General features: G+C 42.6%; 1 protein-coding gene across 1 annotated transcript in view; it reads left to right on the top strand.

The window, feature by feature from the left end:
• The first annotated feature begins 740 nt into the window (after nt 1-740).
• The window catches only part of LOC147702234 (uncharacterized), a 109192-nt gene continuing 87663 nt past the window's right edge, over nt 741-22269 (top strand). The window contains exons 1-2 of the mRNA XM_086929408.1: nt 741-862; nt 1688-1778. Coding sequence (XP_086785534.1) covers nt 761-862; nt 1688-1778 — 193 coding nt within the window. The 5' untranslated portion in view covers nt 741-760. The remainder of the gene's footprint in view (nt 863-1687; nt 1779-22269) is intronic.

Here is a 22269-nt window from a genome sequence, read left to right as displayed (position 1 = left end):
GGTGTCAACGTATGTGTGGTTTAAATCCCTTGAGAACATGGTTTCTTAAATATTCTTTGATCTGTAGAGAAGCCTAATATGATCTTTTACAGTGCTTATTTGCAATACTAGTGTAAAAGAGAGTTTTGACTACTGCTAACAGAGATGACAGGTATTGGAGTCAATTTACAGGACAGACCTTTCTGAGTAAATAAGCTGTGTAGATCCTTCACATAGTTTGATTGGAAGAACGAGGGGCCTTAGTAGATTGTGATCACTCAAAGATGGGTACGTTCGTACTGAGGTGAAGGATTTAATTCAGTAAGTGAAAACCTGTTTGCCTCTATCTTTAAAAGAATAAAATCTTTTCTTTTTGCGTGTAAAAATGCGGAATTACACAGGAGGCACCAAAAGCTTCAACCATGTTTGTGATGAGCGCATCTTACGTAAAAGTTTGAAAACTATTGTTAGTCAGAGTTCACAACATTAAAATATATTTGTTGCTGTATGAAACATTTTCTTGAGATTGGCTTTTAAATAAAGTGCTTAATAGCACCGGCACTTATTTAACCAGGCCGGGTCTATACGATTTTTCTCTGAGTCCTGGCCCGGTAATTATTAAAAATAAATTCCTGCGCTGCTCTCCTTCTGTGGCTGCCTGGTACGTCCTTGGAAGTCCCACCCTGGTCCAGGCATATTGAAGGAGCGCCGTCATCACGTTAGTGATGTCACGTCGCACCTGATTTTCACGGAACATTGGTTTATTTCCGGCCGTTGGAGAATGGCTGAGAACGGGCCTTTGGTTGAATTCGGGCGGCTCCCCATGGTGGAAGTGTGCAGGACAGCAGAAGTGAATATGTACGAACGCCCGCTATCAATACAGGTATCATTTTAATTGATAGATTTTACTTGCCTCAAAAAAACAAGAGCCGCTCAAAAAATAAATATTTGGCATTAAGGCACGTTCTTTTAATCTCCTGTCTCCCGTGTTGACTGGACCTGGGCTTTGGGTTTAGGGATTTGCCAAATCCGGAGTATGGTTGCCAGAGGATTCGATGGTATCTCATCAATAGATTTTTTTGCCAATTGCTTTTCTTGAATGATGCCTTTTCAAGGTTGTTTTTGGTCTCCTGAAAGAAAACATGTTTTGAGATCATTTCAAGAAAGATGATGTGGTTATGTGATCTGAAGATGTATGAACTTTGCTTTGGGATTTCTATAGAGAATGTCATACGACATTAGAGTGCTAAATTATGATTGGTGGGTGTTGTATGCAGAAGGTGGTACGTTCTCTAAATATGCAGAAGCGAGAACTCAATACTATCATGATACATACAAGGAACTATCGAAGATGGATTACCCGGGAATCTTTTGTTTGAGACTTTTGGGAAAATATGGCAATGTTGTAGATACAAAGTCGCGTGTTCACTAAAGAACACAGTAAGTATGTTGAAGCCCCTCTGTCACTTTTGGCTGTGGAAGATTAGAAAGGTTTGTGCATGGCAACTAGCCATTGCTGTCGCACACTGATCTGAAAAGTTTTTAGAGTTTACTTGTGGGTCCTTTACTTACGGTTGCTATGGGTGTGAATTTTAAAACAAGTCTACATTTGGAAGAATGAAGTAAAACATTGCATTCTCTCATTAATGCCAAAATTGTGGTGTACTCCTAAATGCTTATTTGTTAAGACTAATTTTCTACTTTGCAGGTGAGCACTGCTGCACCAGATCATAACTGTCTAGGTATTGAAAAAGGTCCAATTAAAAAAGCTAATTTTGACGGGTGGAAGCCCGCACCAGGTAGGTTCGCATAAATGTTAAAATGTGAAAGCATTCAAAAGAAAACCAATTTGGACTTTATATTAGCTTCCAGAATTGTGTTTCATAATAGCTTGATTTAAATTGGAATCTTTGCAGCATTTGTTGATAAGGAGAAAAAAAGAGAATGACTTAACTAGAAACAGAATACATGTTCTCTGTTCCCCTTAAATTTGCGAAATCCTCTATACTTTATTTGTGTGATTTTATTTTTGTCTGAAATTCCTATTTAAAATGTTTTTTTTAACAATATTGTTTGATTAGTTAAAATCATTACAATTTCCCCCCCCCCCCCCAATATACATAAAAATCATAATAGAAATTACATTACGTTACATTACGTTTATAAAATACACCTGGTTTTCACTCAATACCGATATTATAAGAAAGGTGCAGTTGCTTTTCATTAAAAATTCATTTCCAGAAATTCCTACTCACAGAGACAATCTCCTAGCTTAAAACCCTGTTGATTCTTTAACTTATTTAGTATAAACGCTCCCAAAATTCTGGATAGAAAGCGGGAAAAACGGGCTGCCTATATAAGCGGCGCATTACACTACGATGGGGGGTACAGTTTAAAATTAAATGGCATGAATAAAAGTATAGGGACGCCTCAAAAGAGACAAATATATTGGTGCTACCCCAATGTTTAAGACTATGGTGGTCTTTGCTGTCTGTTTGCGGCCGGCAACTGGACGTGGATTAGCATGCTGTCTGCTTGATTATTGTGATGGATTGACCGTAAGGAGGTGACTTTGTTCCAACTTAATTTAGTTGCTCTCCGTCAGCTTGGTGTAAGAGTCTTCTGACCATTGTCATATATTTGACCCCCCGGCAGGCCAAGATGATGGACGCGCCCTCCAGCCAGCATATTGCCGCTTGCCTGCTTGAGCGAATGTTCAGGGCATTAAAAATAAATTTTAAATGCTGTCTTCTCTGGACCAGAACTGCTGGGCAGGCACAAAGTAATTGGATTAAGGATTCTAATTTATAACTGCATAGTCAACAGTTCTCAGATAGAAAAGGCTTTTTCCAGGTTGGATACAGGTCCTTCTAGTCGTGCACACCCATTCTGAAGTTTATAAAACTCTTTTTTTAGCTGCAAGCTGAAATGAGCAGATAAATAAGCTTGCGGCCTTAGGGTTTTATACGAGTTGATGACAGTCCACCCGTGCCAGCGCTTGCTGAATTCTTTTTTGTCAGACAGCAAAGATTTCCTTTTTGGTGCAACATTTGCCGCTTTGCTGAAACTTTCTTTGTCATCCCCATTTTCCCATGCAGTTTGTAGTACCAGCATGTCCAAAGAGGTTTTCAGGAAGCTGCCCCATGAGATCGGTGTTTCAGAGTTCATCTGGTCCCTGATTTCGTCCCAGCATAATCTGTTCATGGTGTCTGGGTTAGAGGAACGAAATTTATGACCGAGTTTGACAAAGCCGCTCATTCCCCGGAATTTTTGGTGTTGAAGACCGAATTCTAGACGGACCTGAGAGGGAGAGGCTGAAGCTCATTTTAGTATGTTCGCTTCCTTACCGCACCAGGTGGCTAAACCATACAATGGGCTAGGCTGGATTTGTGCGGCCATAATTTTTAGCAGATGAATATAGTTCGGGCAGTCAATTTTTTTACGTAGAAGTCTGTACGTGTAAATTAATGATTGGGCTTTAGCGCCAGTTTATGATCCTTATAAGAGGCACTTTGCCCAATTATAACGCCAAGATATTTAAATGAGCGCTGCTCTTCCACTATTGCCCCGTTTGCCGACCATTTGAATTTTTGTTTTTTTATGATCCACTAAACAAATTATTTTTGTTTTTTCTTTATTTAACTCAAGTTGTTCCTGATCCAAGTAGGTTACTAGATTGTTTATGGATCTCTGTAAGCCGATTGGGGTTTGGCTCAGCAAAACAATATCGTCTGCGTATTGTAAAATGGCGACTGACTCATTGGCCATGTTCGGTGGATGGCAATCGGCTTTTTCAAGGTGTGATGCGATGTCTGAAAGAAAGAAGTTAAAAAGGGTAGGAGCTAGAACGCATCCTTGTTTCAGGCCTCGCTGCGTGTGGATACTTGGGGTTGTGCTATATCCATTGCCCAGCTTAACTCTGGCCCAGGTATCCGAGTGTAAGGTGGTTATGGCGTTCAGCATTGCACTTTACAAACCCCAGGCCTTGAGTTTCTTCCAAAGATGATCCCTGTTTACTCCATCGAAAGCGGATTTGATGTCCACAAAGCATGCGAATAATCGCAATTTATTTTTTTGCACCTTTTCAATTAAAAGTGCTAGAATGGCCAGGTTGGTTATGGTGCCCATCCCTTGCCTGAAACCCGTCTGGAACTTGGGGATTTTGTTCTTCTCCTCCATCCAATCTTGGAGCTGGACTAACAGGCAAGAAGCATAAAGCTTGGCCTCCACGTCGTCAATGAGATGAATCGGTAGTTGCCCGGTTTGCGATGGTCGCCCTTTTTAAATATGGGGTGGATAATGTTCCCTTTCCAGGAAACCGGGACGTTGGATCGTATATAGATCTCATTGAAGACGGGGGTAAGGTGGGAGGACCAAAAGTCTGGATCGCTTTTAAAGATAGCGTTTGGAAGGCCATTTGGACCTGCCGCTCCCTCGGTCTTGAGTTTTGAAATCAAACCTCTTAATTCCTTTGCGTTGGTTAGGTCATGGTTAAATACCTTTGAACTTACTGCGCTGCCTTCCGCGTGATCCGGGTCGGGAGCCGTTTGTTTTACCTCTTGTTCAAGATGCTGCCCTCTAGGCCCGTCTGCAGCGCCTGTTACTGTGTTGCTGTACAAGGTTGTCACGTGGTGAACCCACGTTTCTTGACGGATTCCCGCTTCTTGCTGTAATATTGGACCAGATGACAATTTATTTATAATGCCCCAGAAGTCGCTGCTATTGGGCTTTTTGCTTGCTGTCAATAATTGTGACCAGATGCCCCTCTTATGCGCTAATTTTGCGCTCCTCAGGTTCCTGATGTAAGTGCTCCTCAGTTGGCACAGTTTCTGTTTTCCTACCCGCTTTTACTGCTCGTAATTGTGATCGCACATATTGCAAGCCCTCTTTTTTGTTCTTAGCTCGTGGTTGAACCAAGGCTCTCTTTTGGTAACTGTCCTTGAGGTGCAGCCCCTTGTGGCTGGGAATCTTTGGACTAATAACTCGACCAGCTGTTCCCTGGTTTTGACTCAGTCAGCTTCTGTTTGCGTGACCTGAGTGCCCAGAAATTCCCTAGCTGTCTCCTGTATAATTTGTGGGGCCACTCCCAGCCATTTAAGTTTTTGAAGATTGAACTTTTCAGGGTATTGCGCTATGGACTTGATATTTTGGGCGAGCTTTACTTTGATGTTCATTCTTACGGTAAGAGGAAGATGATTCTTACGGTAAGAGGAAGATGATCACTTTCGACTCTTGATGTAACTTTGAAGGTGTCGACTTGTGAGAGCAAGTTATTGCTAATGATAACAAAATCAATAGTTGAAGAAACTTTTCCACTCAGAAATGTGACTGCCGCAGGGATGTCGCCCGGCATTTTCCCGTTCAGGATTGTCAGGCCGAGAGGTTCTAGTTCTTTCATTAGCATTCTAGCTCCCTGATTATCCTGCCTTTTTCTTTCATGCAGGGTACTGGCTATTAGATTGCAATTGAAGTCACCAGAAATAACCATTTGGCAATGCTGATGGCTTTTCTGCATTGCTTTTATTAGATTCGTAAGTATTGTATATTTTTCATTCTGCTTTTTCCTTTCGGGATGGATGTAGACGTTAATTACTAAAAGTTGCCACTTACGTTCTTCGGGCGAATGTCTACCACTTAGTTTAGTCACTTGGACCCATGTGGACCCCGTATCCAATTCTTCCGTTGTCCAGTTTTTGTGTTACGAAAGTTTAAAGACCCCCTCTTGGGTGCCCAAAGCTTGAGAATCTTTCAGCCAGGATGTGGAATTCTATGAATCCTGGGATGGAAATTGGAGACAGGTTCCAGGTTTCCTGGAGCAGGATGATATCTTGATGAGTGAGGAAAGTTAATGTTTCGTGGTCCTGCCCCATGTCTTTAAAACCATGGACGTTCCATGAACAGAACGCAATGTTAACTGAACGGACTTCTTCCGAGCTGGAGACCGGCCTCCTTTCTCCTGTTACATTTTTCTTTTCTTCATTCGGTATACTTGTTGTTTAATGTTTTTGTCACCCAGGACCAATCCCTGATCTCCTGAGATGTTCCCTCCGGGTTTCTAATGCTTCCTGTTATGTTCGACCTGTACTCATTAGACGGCATGACAGGGGAAATTGAACGTGTACCTCGCACACATGTGTTATTATTTTTCACCGGTGCGTCCCCATCTTTTAGATTTTTAAGGAGGGGATGCGGGTATTTTGGACATTTATGAGTCTTCAGCATAATTCCCCAGGCTCCGAACCTTGTACTCATTGAGTATATTCTATCCACCAGGTCCTTTGAGGACCAGGTTGTCAGGGTCTCTTCGGCTCCCGTCCTTAGGCTTTGTTTAAATTCTATTGATTTTTGACAGAATTATGTTTATCGCACTTCACACACGAATTAAATGTACACTAGTATGGACATGTTATATATAGCTTGGAACTCTTGTTGTGAAGTTTTGTGGCTTTTTCGGTAACTTTGTGTCTTTACAATGTAATGAGTCTTCCCTTTTTGCCCTCTGACGTATGATAAGCAGAATAAACCGGTATTGTATAATGAGCATCTTTTTCATAATCTTTGGGTAGCCTGCCATCTATTGACAAGACAGGTAAAATAATATCTTGTGTACTTAGTTCTCCACATTACTTAGGACGAAACTCACCCATGGCACCTCCCTTTTGTGAATGCCTAACCTCAGCTGTTCCCTTTGCCCTAGGTGAGCACTGGAACAAACTTACAGGGCGTATCTCAGACAATAATGTTGGAGAGGTGGGGTGGCAGCAAGACTGAAATTTCCAAACAAGATACAAGGTATACCCAACGAAAAAAGGTCAGGGGGTAGGCTGGAGTAGCAGGGCGGAGTAATAGGTGAAGTTAGGGGCAATTGTTTGGAGTTATTGTATAATATATATTTGATGTATTTGTGAAGTTCAATGAACTGTGTGTCTTAGACTGAATTTTACTGTCACCCCACCGGGGCAGCGTTCTTTTCCAGCCCCTTTTAGCGCAGTCATAGAATGTGGAAGTAATAATCAAAGATGTTGGACATAGCTGTCAAATGGCAACATGACATGTGTTACCCTCTAAGCTAGTGCTGTCTTCGTATTGTTGTATTTGCTTCATTTAATTGGTATGGCCAGACGTGGGTCCCTAGCTCGCTGTGCCACTGGATTCAAGCTAGCCTGGCTGATGAGGTGTTATACCCTGCAACAGGTCCCAGGTGGCTTGTTTCGGTCCAGGGTGGGCCAAGCCCGGCAGTTCAGGCTGAATTGTTCCCATGGGGAGCAGGGTAAAGACTGATTTGGAAATGGCTGCGTCCAAATTGGGGTGTCATCAGGGCTCAAGTCCTAAAAAAAGAAGTGGGGGGGGGGGTAGAGACTCTCCAAGTTAGGTGGTGTCACAGGAAGTGGCATCGCGGCAGGTAGTACGAAGGTAAAGTACCTATGCTTCACGGGAGGGTTGATCAAGATTGTCAAGTCGAGACACAAGTACTGACCACACATCTTACTCTAAAGATTTGTGTTGCTTTCTCCATCATGTGCTTTCTTCACCTCCTGAACACCCCTGCACTGTGTTGCGCTCTCTCCTGTGTGCTTTCCTTTGCAAATCCCTGTATTGCTCATTTCACCCCTGCCCTTATACTATATTTCTCTCCCTCTTGTGCGCTTCTTTCCCCATCACACCTACCTTGCCCCATAATCTCTGTTCCTCCCTATCCGTTCTGTGCTTCTCCCCCAGGAAGATGCTCCGTATGCTCTGTGTTGCTTTCTTCCTCGTGTACTTCCTCTGCAAACTCCCTTTATGCTTTGTGTTACTCTCTACCCCCTCTGTGTACTTCTCCACCCTGAAAACAACCCCAGCCCCGCCCTCCTTGTCACCCTCTTCTTTTTGTGGTCCCCCAAAACCTGGAAAACAACCCCCCCTTCTCCGTGTTGGTCTCTCCCTCAGGTGCCTCCCTCCTCTAATCACCTAACCCCCGAAACCGCATTGGCAAAACCCGTAGCCCAAAAAGCGAGACCTATTGGCTGATCAGGCCCTAGTTCCTTGGCAACACGTGTCCATGTTGCCATCATCGCTTCACATGAGCTCCATGCCCTGAAGGTCTTTCTTCAAACCTGACATTTTTGGAAGTTCAAAATGAGTATTTAGCATAGAGAAGCGACCTGTAACTTTCATGATTTAATCAATGACCTGCCTCCTTCCCAATTTATTTGACTCCAGGATTTTCTTTTTCCTTACAACAGTCACTTCATGAACCCAGCCTTTTAGATAATGTTTGAAAATATTTGTTTTCCCCCTGACTGCACTACTGCCTGTCTTCTAGGAATGCTTGAGAAGGATGCAAAGCAGCTTGCACTACTGCCTGTTTTCTTGGTATGCAAGAGACGGATGCAATGCCACTTTTTCTGTATGTCTACGAGAAAGGATGCAAAGCTGCTATCTGTGTATTACGTCCCGTAATTGTGTGTGTGGCTTGCACAGCTGCGCATGTCACCTACCCTATCTCTTTTGTGTTGATCAAGCTTGCACTGCTCCTGCCCGACTTGCATATTTCTGTAGTACAATTGCCTATTGGCCCATTTCTCAAACGAGACGACTGCAATTGGCAAAATGTTTGCTCCTGTATGTCCCATTTCTCTTTTATGCCCCTTCAGTTCTCGTCCTGTGGCTCTAAGCCCTGCTCTCCCCTCTCTCGCCCTCTATTTTCTTCTAGGTGTAAAGACTGATCACTACAGATAACTTTGCCTTCTCCTAATTGTCTTTTAAATTGGAGAGGGCCTCCTCTGCCTCTCCCTGTGCTGCATTATTTTTAAATCCGCCGCAAGCTACGCATGTGGCGCGTGAATTCAACACAGGAGACGTCGCAGTTGTGGAGCAATTTGCAGCCTCAGTGCAATTGGGCAGACTGAGGTAAGGCCTCGTGTTACAATGTTAAATGTACATTGTAAAATAAGTAAATCCAATAATAGTAGGTATTCTTAAGTTGGTTTATTAGACATAGTTGGTAGTAAGGAAGGCCCCACCGAGAGCAGCATCCAGCTGCTCAGCCCCACTCACTCAAACTGATCACACATTCAAACCATGCATACACGAACGTTCCAATGACATCACGCACACAGGCTGAGCAACAGAGAAGGAGAAGACCAGAATATAACAAATCTCCCTCTTTTAAAACAAAGAAAAGAAAAGAAAGCAAGAGGAAATAAATACAGTATGCCCTGACGATGACAAGGTCAGGATATCAAATAAGCAGTCAACACAAATGAATGAATGACTACAAATACAAATTCTGAAATAGCAATAAAGCATAATATAGGAATTCTTGCACAAATCATGAAAAGAGGCATAAAATCACCTCGCATAAAACAAATGGCAAAGACATCACGTAACAAAACAATCTGACAAAATAGACCTCACATAACCACCATCCCCCATCACAAACCAAAACCCTAAATGTCACAAATCATGCCAGTTGGCCAGACTGTCACAAAAATCAATAGACAGGGAACCAAACTAGAAAAAAAGGCGCCCCAATAGAATAACAAAAATAAGACACAGAAGTCCCCACACGCTACCCGAAACACACTTAAAATAAAACACACAGCACAAGGCGCATAACTCCTAGTGCATGGGGTACATGACACCCCAAGTTAATGTACTTAAATTACAACATTCCGCACGAGGTACATGACTCCCCAGCGGCTCTCTGTAAAACTGAACACCTCCTAACTGAATAGAGCACTTGCGTGGTTCAACAAAATAAATCATGAATGAACAGAACTGAGGACTCGCCTCATATAATTTAACCTGAAACAGATGGAGCACCTCAAACAATGAGCACCTATGTGGCTCCGCAAAAGATACACACTAAAAATCCAAACTTGAAAAACTAATCTTCAGAAAATTCACACTAGGATTGAACACCTCAAAACATTTTGAGCACTAAAAGTGGTTCAATGCACTAGAAGAAAAAATTTAGCCCCTGCACAACTCCTCACAGTAAAAATGTGAACTCCTCTATTAGAATAGAGCACTAAGAAAAGTGGTTCATCAAAAACATACAGCAAAATAAATCTCAACACCTACCAACAGTAGTTCCAAAACATATAGCAGAATCAAACGTTCCTACTAATAATCACTGGAAATAAATTAAATTGAGCATCCCAACTCAAATAGCGCACTCCTATGGCTCAACAAATTAAAGCCAATACCACAAAGAATGAACTCCTCAAATAAAATGAGCACAAATGTGGTTCATTACTATAAAAGAAAAATCTAAAACTTCCACGACTTTGCGTAGTAAAACATGACCACTAAAAATCATCACTTAAAGAAAACAAATGAGCACCTGAAAAAAAGTTCCAGTACATAAGTAGCTAAATTCAGTAAACGTAAATTAATCTATTAAAATGACACTAAAGGAGCACATTGACAAAGATCTCAGCATATAAACAGTTCATGTAGTAACAGTAAATCAAATCAGTCTCTCTGAACATAACCTGTAAACAAGCGTAAACATATCACAAGTACACATGTGATTAGCAAATAATTCAAAACAAGAAACTAAAACAATAAAAGTAGTCACCGTTGTCACGATAAACAGCTCCACTTCTTCAGCAAGGCAGGTAAATGACATTCGAAGAATTGAATCCACGGTCTCCAAATCGAACGGATAATATTTTCCTGTAGTCGTGCCATAATGAAAAATAGACACTAGATGGCGCAGATGGAACAGAATTAATGTATGCAGTACGTAATGTTGGAAGTTTCCGAAGAAAACCGCTCCGGTGAGCAATCTGTGGCAGTTTCAAAATCAATCTCAGTCAAGATTTCTATTAACACAGTACCTTTCTCATGAAGAACACTTTGAAAATCCGCTCAATGTTACTGAGGAGACAGGAGCACAATGAAAGAACTTAGGCAGTAAGTCATCCGTAATCTCAACGCTCTTTCACCCTGCCATGACAGTTGTTGCCAATGATGCACATACGTGCGCATAAACACTGCGTGAACTTGACTCTTCATGACGCTGACGCGCGTCCATAGATGACAACGTGTTCCACAGAATCACCAATACTGTGGCAGTATTCTGTTGCGTCATCATTCAGCATTCAGCCGGCCAGGAAACAGATCTTCAGCTGAAGAAAAAGACAGTTGGAAATGACGGTAGGCAAACGTTACAAATGGCAATGGATTTCCAGGCATACCAGCCCCACAATTTGAAATACAGCTTCAGGCTGAAACTCCTCCTTTTTTATGTCAAAGTCCGACGGTCCAGAAAATAAATCTAATATTTTAAAACCCATATAAAGTCCAACGCTTGTAACATACCTTTATGGATGGCTGCCAGATGTAACATGACACCGGTGGGGCATCAAAAGCGTTGCTTGTCTTCTTAAAGCTTTTTCCACAGTTAATTTGCAATCATTTTTGTAGTTCCATGTTTCAAATGTAGTTCCTGCACACGTAGTTCTTTCTCCCTCGTCGCCATTGTTACAATGTTAAATGTACATTGTAAAATAAGTAAATCCAATAATAGTAGGTATTCTTAAGTTGGTTTATTAGACAGTTGGTAGTAAGGAAGGCCCCACCGGGAGCAGCATCCAGCTGCTCAGCCCCACTCACTCAAACTGATCACACATTCAAACCATGCATACACGAACGTTCCAATGACATCACGCACACAGGCTGAGCAGCAGAGAAGGAGAAGACCAGAATATAACGCCTCTCAGCGGAAGACTAGGGGTAGGCATGAGGCAGCGCCAGTGGGCAGGCGGGGGTGGGATGGTGGGTGCTACTGCAATCCGGGGTCCATCCATGCATTGGATAGCGGCTGGAATCCAGTGTTAACTCCCTTTTACCCCTTTGTTTTCGGAAGCAAGCACCGACTGACGCCTTCACCCGCTCCTTCTCCCCAGCACCAATCAGCCCCAACGGTAATGTTCATGTATAAATCCTAGCAAGGTCAGTCATGAGCTGCTGATTATCACGCTTTTGATGAGCAGGATGGACGGCGTTTTGTTAAGCAGGGTGGACGAAGTCCACCTTGTAAAATAAGTGGTACCCCGACTCGTGCCCTGGGTGTTGTGCTGTGCAAAAGAATAATGGATTTAACCCAGATTTCTTTACTGGGGTTGAGTGTTTGAAAAATCTCAGCACTGCATCCGTCATCTATTTTTTTGCTATGTGTACCCTAAGTGGTCAAAGGTATTCCCAGACGTGGGTCCCTTGCTTGCTGTGCCACTGGATTCAAGCTAGCCTGTCTGATGAGAGGTGATATCCCAAAACTGGTCCCAGATTGCTTGTTTCCGATCCAAGGAGGTACGTGGCCTGGCAGTTTGGGCTGGACTGTTCCCATTGGGAGCAAGGTTTAGACTGATTTGCATATTGCTGGTTCCAAATTGATGTGGTATGGTGAGCAAAAGAACAACGGATTAAACCCAGATCTCTTGACTGGGGGTGAGTGTTTGAAATGTTTCAGCACTCTGTCCATCATCTTGTTGTGTTTGTCTTTTTAGCTAAGAGCTCTACGCTTGCCAGTATTTTCAAGCCCATACTTTAAATGATAAAAGCAAAAATAGATGTCCCAGGGAGGATGAAGTTTGTTGTTGGTTAAAAAGTGCCCTTTTGTTTCAAAGTATCACACATTATATGAGGCTGCTATAGTTGTATGAAAAATGGAACAGAGCTACTTCAGCCATGGCTGTTCCAAGCACCATTCTGCAGCTTTCTTCTCCCAACAGTCCTAATTAGCATATTACATGCTGTGCATCTGTGTGTATTTATATGTGTATATATAGGTCGCAACCGGAGTTTTCCCGATTCGGATGACGAGGAATATCTACCGGACTGCACCAGGTAGGACAGCGAGGGTGTTCTGGGGTGGAGGAGCGTGCTCTGGTCCTCGGAACGGCCACATTAGTGAAGAATCACAAACCGAGACCAGCCAAAGTTATACATAATTCTCTATGATGTCTTCGGACCTGCTACGTGAGAGGGAGGAGGCAGCCAAGGAGATGTTCTCCGACACCCCTTCTGCAATTCTCAGCGGTTGAAGCAATGAAATGACAACTGCCACAAATAAAGACTCAAAAAACAATTTGATGGACAGAATGTAGATCAATGTCTTACATTCACCCCAGTACAGCCGGGCTGATGAGAGGTGTTACCTCGAAACCGGTCCGGTCCTCGGATGCTTGATTCCGTTCTGGGAAGGACATGGCTTTTGTAGTTCGGACTGGACTGTTCCCATGGGGCACAGGGTCAGAGCTGATTTGCATATCGCCATTGTCTAACCCAGGGTGGTGTGGAGTGCAAAAAAACGATGGATTTGGGCCCAGATCTTTGGACTGGGGTGAATGTGTGACATTGATCCACATTCGGTCCATCACCTGTTTTGTTTACAAATAAAGACTCGGCACAATATGAATTTAAAATACTAGAGAAAAAATGAAAATGGAGCAGAGTAAATGGCGGGAATCGCGCTCACTTCAACGTTATGTTGAGGTGGGGCGGGTCTCTCGTGGTGAGGTACCGGGTTTTTATGGACCCGGCGGTGCCAGGGAGAACACCCAAAGACCTCGAGTCCTTCCTGTTTTGGACCACAGAAATACAGTCTTCTAGGTGATGTCAAGGATCGAATTTATTGGCTGCAACCAGTAACGGATATCCTAGAAGTACAACAGCATGTAGAATCTGAATTTGAATTTGAATTCAAAATACTTATAGAGCGCTACATTCACCATGCGGTTTCTTGGCGCTGTGGAGGCTAAAATAGCAGAGGAGAGGCAATAGATACTGGTAAGAAAAGGGTAAGTATAAGGACAATTTACAAAGGGAAGGCCTGATTGAATAAGAAAGTTTTAAGGTCTTTATGAAAAAGAGGGTGGTGCTTGGCCAGCCGTAGGTGGTCGGGGAGGGAGTTCCAAAAGGAAGGTGCCAAGAATGAGAAGTTGGCCCCTCCCCACTTTTTGCGCTTGTAGCGGGGTACCTGCAGAAGTGATTGGGATGATGAACGAAGCTCTCTAGCGGGGATATACTCCCTTATCAAGGAAGCAATGAAGGCGGGAGCTGAGCACTGGCGCGCCTGGAAGACCATACAACCTGTTTTGAAAAGGGATCGCTCCCTGACAGGCAGCCAGTGGGGCGCCTTCAATAAAGGAGTTGAGTGGTGAGAGCGGGAAAGGCCGTACACTAATCGGGCCGCCTGGTTTTGGACCAGTTGGAGCTTCCGTAGGCTGTACCCCGGAATGCCGTTGTGCAGGGCATTGGCGTAATCCAGCCGGGAGATCACCAAGGGCGGACATGATCAGTTTAAGTGCCAGGGGAGAAAAGAAACGAGAAACAGCGTGAATAGTGCGAAGAGTGAGAAAGCAAGAAGAAACAACAGAACTAATTTGTGAGTGGAGGGTAAGATGATTGTTAATTTTGATGCCTAGGGTCTTGACTGAGGGAGAGGGAGTGGGAGGGGGGCCAAAAGAAAAGGGCCAAAATAAAGAGTTCCAGGGACTGGAAGAACCACCCATGAGAACCAACTCGGTTTTATCCGGGTTCAACTTCAGATGGTTGTGGTTCATCCAGTCCCTAATAAAAATCATAATAGTCTGGAAGTTGGAAATAGAATGGGGAGAAGAGGATAGGTTGAAGATGAGCTGGAGGTCATCCGCATAGCTATATACGGTGACCTCCAGCTGCTGGAGCGCAAAGATTAGAGGATAGATATCAAGATTGAACAAAAGAGGAGAGAGAGAAGAACCCTGGGGAACACCACAAGTGACCTTAAGTGGGGTGGCCGAGAAATCCCCCAACCGGACCGCCTGGGTGCGGTCCCTCAGGAAGGACGATAGCCAGACCAAGGCCGAGCCCCCGATTCCCGCCGCTCTGACACGTGAAAGCATATAGGTTCTCAGGAGACTGCTTGTTTTTACAGAACCAGCCTCTTCTCTTTATACTGAATATTAGGCTTCAGGCAAGAATTCCTAGTTTTACAGTTTGGCCATATACATATTTTCACTACAAAGAAAAAGCAGAGTCATGATGACAAACCCACATTTCAGTTTGTCTAGTTCGTGATAGATTACCCGGCAAGGCCCAGAACTTTCATCAGATATCGACGGACCCCCAATAAAATCGGGCACCTCCTCCTTGTAAAACAGATCATAAAGAAGAAACAGGGACAGGTGTATGTGAGATTAGCCATAGCTTGTATGCGATGAACGGTTTATGACATGTTGTGCCTTGATAATAATCTCATTCGGCCACTGGGAAAGGAACTGCCCGAGTCAGCTCGCCCAGGTCACAGAGGAGTCAGCAAAGGTGTACGTGTCCTTTAGATCGAATTCTATAACTGAGGAATTTAAATGGGTTTTGTATGAGTGAAATGCCCAGCTAACTATAACACCCCTAAAACCTACGTTTTTTTTAATGAATCTAAGGTTTTTTAAATGACAATTCCTAACTATAACCTGCCTGAAACCTATGATTTTTTTTCTGTGATTTTGAAAGGTTTTTTAAATGACCATTCCTACTTATAATGTTGACCACTTCCCCATATTTTCAACAAGAAACCAAATCTGCAATGCTACCTAAAAAATGAGGCAATAGTTCCACTTACCACTAACAAATTAACATAAACATTTAACTACTTGAAGAACGTTGAATATGTACTGCGTGAATTACATCCAACTCACACCCATATTTAAAGAGCAATATGTGATCGAGGCTCTAATTATACACTTCCGACACCCAACAAAATCACAATACCCAGCGACACCCCTCTTCCCCCCCCCCCCCCCCCCCCCCCCCCAGGACCTCTTCCACCTACTACCTAAGAGGCAGCGCAAGACAGGACAACGAACCTTTCCAGAATAATATATCCCCTCAACAGCACACTAGCTCAATGTACAGAGATGTGGCAACCAAGTATGTATAAAGGAAAGAACCAAAACGTTTGTGTGTAGATATACCATTGATACGTATAGTGTATTGAATAGTGGACGCAACCATATTATCTCAGACACTGGTGAATATTTACGTCATGTAACTGTGTTTAACCCCCCCCCCCACCTTTGAAACAGAAGCGGAGTGGGCTGGTCCATCGTCTACAACGTCAAAGTAAGACTATAAATAATTAGGCTACGCCTTGGGCGTGGTTCACTTCTGCAAAGAGACTCGACTGCCCCACAGCGAACATCCGCACCCTGCCACGTGGCTGCCGCCATGACCACATGCCTCCTTGATACAGGCTCATTGAGAACTCCGCGCCACAGCACCGCGGACTTATGTCTGTATCGACTACTGTCTTTGATCTACACTGCGCACAGCAGGGTGCACAACTTGAGGTCAGCTTTAGATCTAAATTTGTCATCGGTATCTATGCTGAGTATGGCCTTCAATCTACACTGCGGTCAAGTAGAATTGACAACTTCATACCAGTTGCGCATCAGCACTACAGAAAACATTGAATTCAGTCTCGATTTATTTAAAGCAGAGACAATTGTACTATGTCTTCGGATTTTGTTTAAATAAGTGACAAAAAGCATTCCTCAATGTCTGTGTCAACTACTGCCTTCAATCTACACTGCGTACAACAGGGTCCACAACTTGAATTCAGCTTTCCATCTACACTACGGACAGCATTCAAGTTAGCCTTGATTTATATAAGGCAGAGACAATTTTGTTAAAGGATGCGACAAAAAACATTCCTCAATGACTGTACTGAATACTACCTTCAAATGTACACTACGATCAACAGAGTTCACCACTTGATACCAGTTCATGAGTCCCGTATGCAACAGTCAATGTATGGAGTACATTACAGATAATGCAGTGCAACCTAAGATGTACATTGCGAACAGCAGGGTTCACAACTTGTATTCAGCTTTTCATCTACACTATGGACAGCATTCAAGTTATCCTTGAATTATGTAAGGCAGAGACAATTTTGTTAAAGGATGCCACAAAACATTCCTCCATGAGTGTACTGAGTACTGTTTTCAAATGTACACTGCGATCAACAGAGTTCACTACTTAATACCAGAAGCGCTTAAGCACTACAGACATTAAAATCATTCTCGATTTATTTAAGGAAGAAACAATTGTAAGATTTTGTTAACTGTTACAAAAAAATATTCCTCAATGTTTGTGTCCACTACTGCCTTCAATTTATACTGCTGACAGCAGGGTTTACAACTTGAAGTCAAGAGTAGGGAATTCAACCCTTTTTTAATGTAGAAACAATTGTACTGTATGTGTACTGATTTTGTTAAAATAAGTGACAAAAATCTTTTGTCGATACTTCTGCCTTCAATCTATACTACGAACAGCATGAAATTTAGCCTGGTTTGTTTAAAGGTAGAGTTAATTGTACTTTATGTCCTCAGATTTTGTTAAGATACGACGTAAACAATTTCTTGAGGTCAGTGATAACTACTGCCTTAGATCTACATTGTGAGGCCTCACCATTCAGGTAGAAAGATGATTGTACATGACGCATTCCAGTAGAGAAGAGCTATTATACTACCGCAACCCCCCTCCCCCCTCCCTCCCAAACCACGAATCATTGCAGAGTACGCACACGCGGAGTTCTTTCGGTACCACTAACTCGCTGCACCACAAGTCATCACTCCGTAGCCTTATTAAAGCAGAATTCACTAGGCAAAAAAATCATTGCTCCCAGTTCGGCCCCCCTGAACTACGCATTATCGCAGGATACGTACAAGCTCAACGCCAAAGATCATACTAACTCAGCGCACCATAAATTATCGCAAAGAAGAGTGAAGAGTTTTACATCACGGTGAGCATACTGTCCCTTTTAAATGTCCCGGAAATATACATATTTTAATAATGTATTCTATATATGTTCTATCTTCCACTTCAACCATGATTGCAGATGATGCAGTCCACCCTAACATCTACATTGCGTTCAGCAGGGTTTACAACTTGACTATAATCAGTTAGGAAAACCAAATGCTCCCAATCTGCAACATCGCCACCAGACCTACATCCCCATTTTGAGAAAGTTACAATGCACTGCGTGAAGTGCAATAGTTTAATTTGTTATGGGGAGAAATCAGTAGACCTAGTTTGCAGAACAATTGATTTCCATTGATGATAGTCCCCGCCCGCCCCCCTCAAAGTACATGCAATCTAGTATGCAACGTTCAGTGCTTTAAGTACAGCCCGTTCAGACCACGCATCATCGCACGGTGAGCACACGCTAAACACCAGATGTACCACTAACTCAGTACACCATAAATAATCGCCCGATGCTTTATTAAGGCAAAATTCAGTAGTCAAAAAACATTTCCGCCAGTGCGGCCTGTCCGGACCACGCATCATTGCAGGTTACGTACACGCTCAGTCCCAAAGGTACTACTAACTCAGTGCACCATAATTCATCGCCACATGGCCGTATTCAGGCAGAATTCAACTGACTCTTTATTCATTATTTGCAGAGTGCAGTACCAAACTAAAAAAAACATATATCAAACTCTATACAATATCCCCTTAGTAGCCTTCTTTTATATCAGCTCTAGGTTTAGTTGAAAAAAAAAAATTCACGCTGCAATTGCAAAGGCAGTCGATGGCAGTCTACACTGCAAACAGCACAGGTCACAACTTGAACTATAATGTCCCTGCAACATACACATTTCGACAATGTATTCCATACATGTTTCATCTTTTATTTCAATCGTGATTAGATTATGCAGTCCAGTAGGCAACACGCTGACTACCAGACGTACCACTAACTCAGTGCACCATAAATAACCACCACGTGGCCTTATTAAAGCAAAATTCAGTAGCAAACGACATTGTTAGCAGTGCAGTCTGCCTGAACCACACATCATGGCAGGTTCCACACAAACCGACCCTACTTCAGTGCACCACAACTCATGAACACTTTACGATTAGAATCTTCTGTGTATTTTTTTACATGTAGTGCTCTTACCTTTATACAGCAGAAATCATAAACCATTTACGATTGAATATCTACGTATGATATCATAATTACTATTCTACTTGTTAACAGCAACGTAATAAAATGGAATCGAGCACACATGCCCATACACACTTCAACTATCTATCTTTGTCTGTGTATTTCTTATGTTCGTAAAATGCTGCTCCTGCGCCCTACCACATTATATTGTGATATAAATGGCGTTTACAACCATCTTACCTCTGACAGTAAGTGTGGGCAATTCCTCCTTTAAATTTTTTATTTTGTTACCATATTTATATAGCGCAAATCAACCCAAAAGTATATCAGCAATTTACATGAGCACCATATTTACAGTACACGTAGATTATGTAATTTCTCTACAATAACAGGATGAGGACGCAACTCCGAGGCTCAAACACTGATTTACAGCACCAAGTTCGACAGTATACCTGAATAACCACATATATATGTTAACTGCCCTTCATGTGCTAAAAACTGCTACTTAAACCTTTCACAGCCCTGTATTACTACAGCTACGCTACAACAAACATTCATAATCGCAGAAATGCGTCATGTCCACCATCTTTTATGTGTGCAACTATGGATGAATATAGAGTCAGTGATACCCCGTACCTTCCATGTTGACCATATTGTGGAACTTTACAGATGACACATTTGCGTTTAAGACCCGGTTGACGTCAGCAGTACAAAACGGACACCCGAATCGCTTGCTTTCTCATATAGCTCATGATGGAACCACGCCCATAGCTCCGGAATCATGGTTCACAGCTTCGCACAGCACTGGCAAACGTCAGGCCAGCCCACTTCACTTACACTACCAGGGAAAAACAAAAAACAAAACATTGCCCAGATTTCCATTGTACTGATTTCGTAATTCTAGGTCTAGTTGTCAGAACGAAACACACACGCACTCCCTCATGGCTGGTATACACCCACACCACACCCATGCAGCACATGCGTCACTACACATGTGACCCTACCAATAAAAAAATTAAAAAGACTGAGCGCACGTGCTCTATGCCATTTTAGAGTTGCTCCCCTCCCACGTGCTGTGATGGTCCGTCCTATTGGTTCGTATGCCTCATGTAGGCCCGAACCACCGAATACAAGGGCCCACCACTACGTGAGTGGCCTCTTTGGTCACGGAGTTAGTGGTATCGGAAGGACTCCGGGTGAGGAGCCTGCGATGATGATGGGAGCACAAGTATTTAGTTAGCCATACTGACATCAAGACTCTGCACCATATATCAGAGTTCTTGGTGGCAGAGCGGGACTGCATGATGTAGAAGGTGTCCTGTCCACAAAAAGGTGAGCAGTGAGGCCTGGGTGCGCATCGGAGGGAGTTGATTGGGTGCAGCAACTGGCTCACTGGATACAAAAAAGTGACGCAGCGATTTAGGCGTACACAGTCCTATATACCGTATCTTATTGCATTTTATATTTATTTTCCAATAGCAGGAATGTTTTTATAATCTGTCAAATGTCCGGTATATAAACTGTACAAATAGTTGTTTTTAAATGCTGGAGGGAAGGTGTGTGGAAGGGCAATGTAATTCTACTCCACATTAAGATAGTAACCAATACCAATCATAACATCTTTCTTTTACTATCTTTTAGATGTAGAGCTTCAGGGTGTATTATGTCCCGGCACGTGGTGAAAAACACACCAGTGACAGAAAGGTGAGCTGCAAATATTCTTTTCAGTCACTCTCTCACTTCCACTCTCCTTTCATAAACAAATGACGCACAATCTTATCTTCTTTTTTAATCTTACAGGTTATGTTTCACAAATTGGTGTCATCCCCCCCCCAAAAACACCTCCAAAGCTCTTTGTTCGTGGATTCTGCGATGATCGATGATGCGAGGCCATCGTAACAATGTCTGAGAAAGCTGCTTCGACACGTGGTGCACCCTCTTTGAATCATGCCAATGGCACAAGGTGGGCAAAGAAGCTTTTTTCCGAAACAAGTCATCTGTGAAAGAAGAGAGTGGGTAGTGTGCAGCAGCTTCACAGCGCAGAAATTTACAATTACCTCCGAGTAGTGAGAATAGATAGGTTACAACAGTCTGAGCGACAGATTTACAAGCCCCTTGCGTCACTTTTAACATGGGAAAAGTGGTGTAAGGAGCTTGTAAAACTGCCTCTGAGTTCGCAAGAAAAAACACTCCCCTCCGGACTCTGCGAGTCAGTGAATGGGGTGCAACAGTCTAGGTATGCAATATTGAGAACTCCCCGCTATGCAGTGGGAGTGCATGGGATATAGTACTTTGGAAGAAAACAGCTCCTTACAGTGGAAGTTGATGAAATATATTATCCTGAGTGTACAGATAAATAAACCAAAAATATACTTGTGAAGTTGTATGTATTATGCTATTACTAACTCTATATACTATCTTTCAGATCACTAAACTGGATTGTGCACTATGAACCAGCACATGCTTGGACACACAACGAAGGCAAAAGGTGAGCTACTAAGATTTTCTCCAGTATTAACTGCTCCAGCTATAACTTTCTCTCTCATGTTTTAATGTCGTTTTTTCTCATTCTCTCTCACTCTCTCACATCGTTTCTCTTTTAAAGTTATGGATGCTGCTGCCCACCTGCCGTGTACACCCAAAGCTGAGTTCAAGTTGTGAACTCTGGTCACAGTGTTTACACAAGGTAGGCAGAGCGGCCTAAATATACAATGCCTCCGATTAAATGCGTTCGAAATAAAAGGGCTTATTTACAAGCCCCTTGCGCCACTTTTGTGTCACTTTTAACATGGGAAAAGTAAAGCAAAAGTGGCGCAAGGGACTTGTAAATAAGCCCCAAAGAATTTTGTCCTGCATAATGACTTGATCTCTCACCGAATTCTTTCTCCTCTCTGAATCATTTTAAAGACCTGTTGATCCGTACTGTATATCTGACGCAGTAGGCACTTCCGTACAGACACCTCTTGAACGCGAGCCTATAAGAGAGGTGGAATGTATCAGGCACACTGCAGACGTTCAAATAAAAAAATATCGCCAAGTATTACCTTAACTTGTAATGTTTGACCTCATTTAGTCACATCGATTTAATTTCGAACACCTTTTTTCATTTTTGTTTTGCAGATTACCTACCCTACTTCTATTTGAGTCCATATCACATTTTGTTTAATTGTTTTTTTAAAGTTGTTTCTAGTTATTTATTACATTATCTTTGTTACGTTTCCAGTTATTTATTGTTGTTTTAATAAAAGTTAATAAAAAAAGTATGTCTTCTTTTTCTGACATTTCACTATTATTTAGTGTGATAATCATATAGTTATAAAACATATAGAAATGATATTTATATCTAGAAGTAGAATACTGAGGCTAACTCT

Source organism: Lissotriton vulgaris, chromosome 7 (genome assembly GCF_964263255.1).
Source record: "Lissotriton vulgaris chromosome 7, aLisVul1.2, whole genome shotgun sequence".
In the NCBI taxonomy this organism is placed as follows: Eukaryota; Metazoa; Chordata; class Amphibia; order Caudata; family Salamandridae; genus Lissotriton; species Lissotriton vulgaris.
Note: the sequence above shows the minus strand (reverse complement) of the source record. Positions and strands in the feature narration are given on the sequence as shown.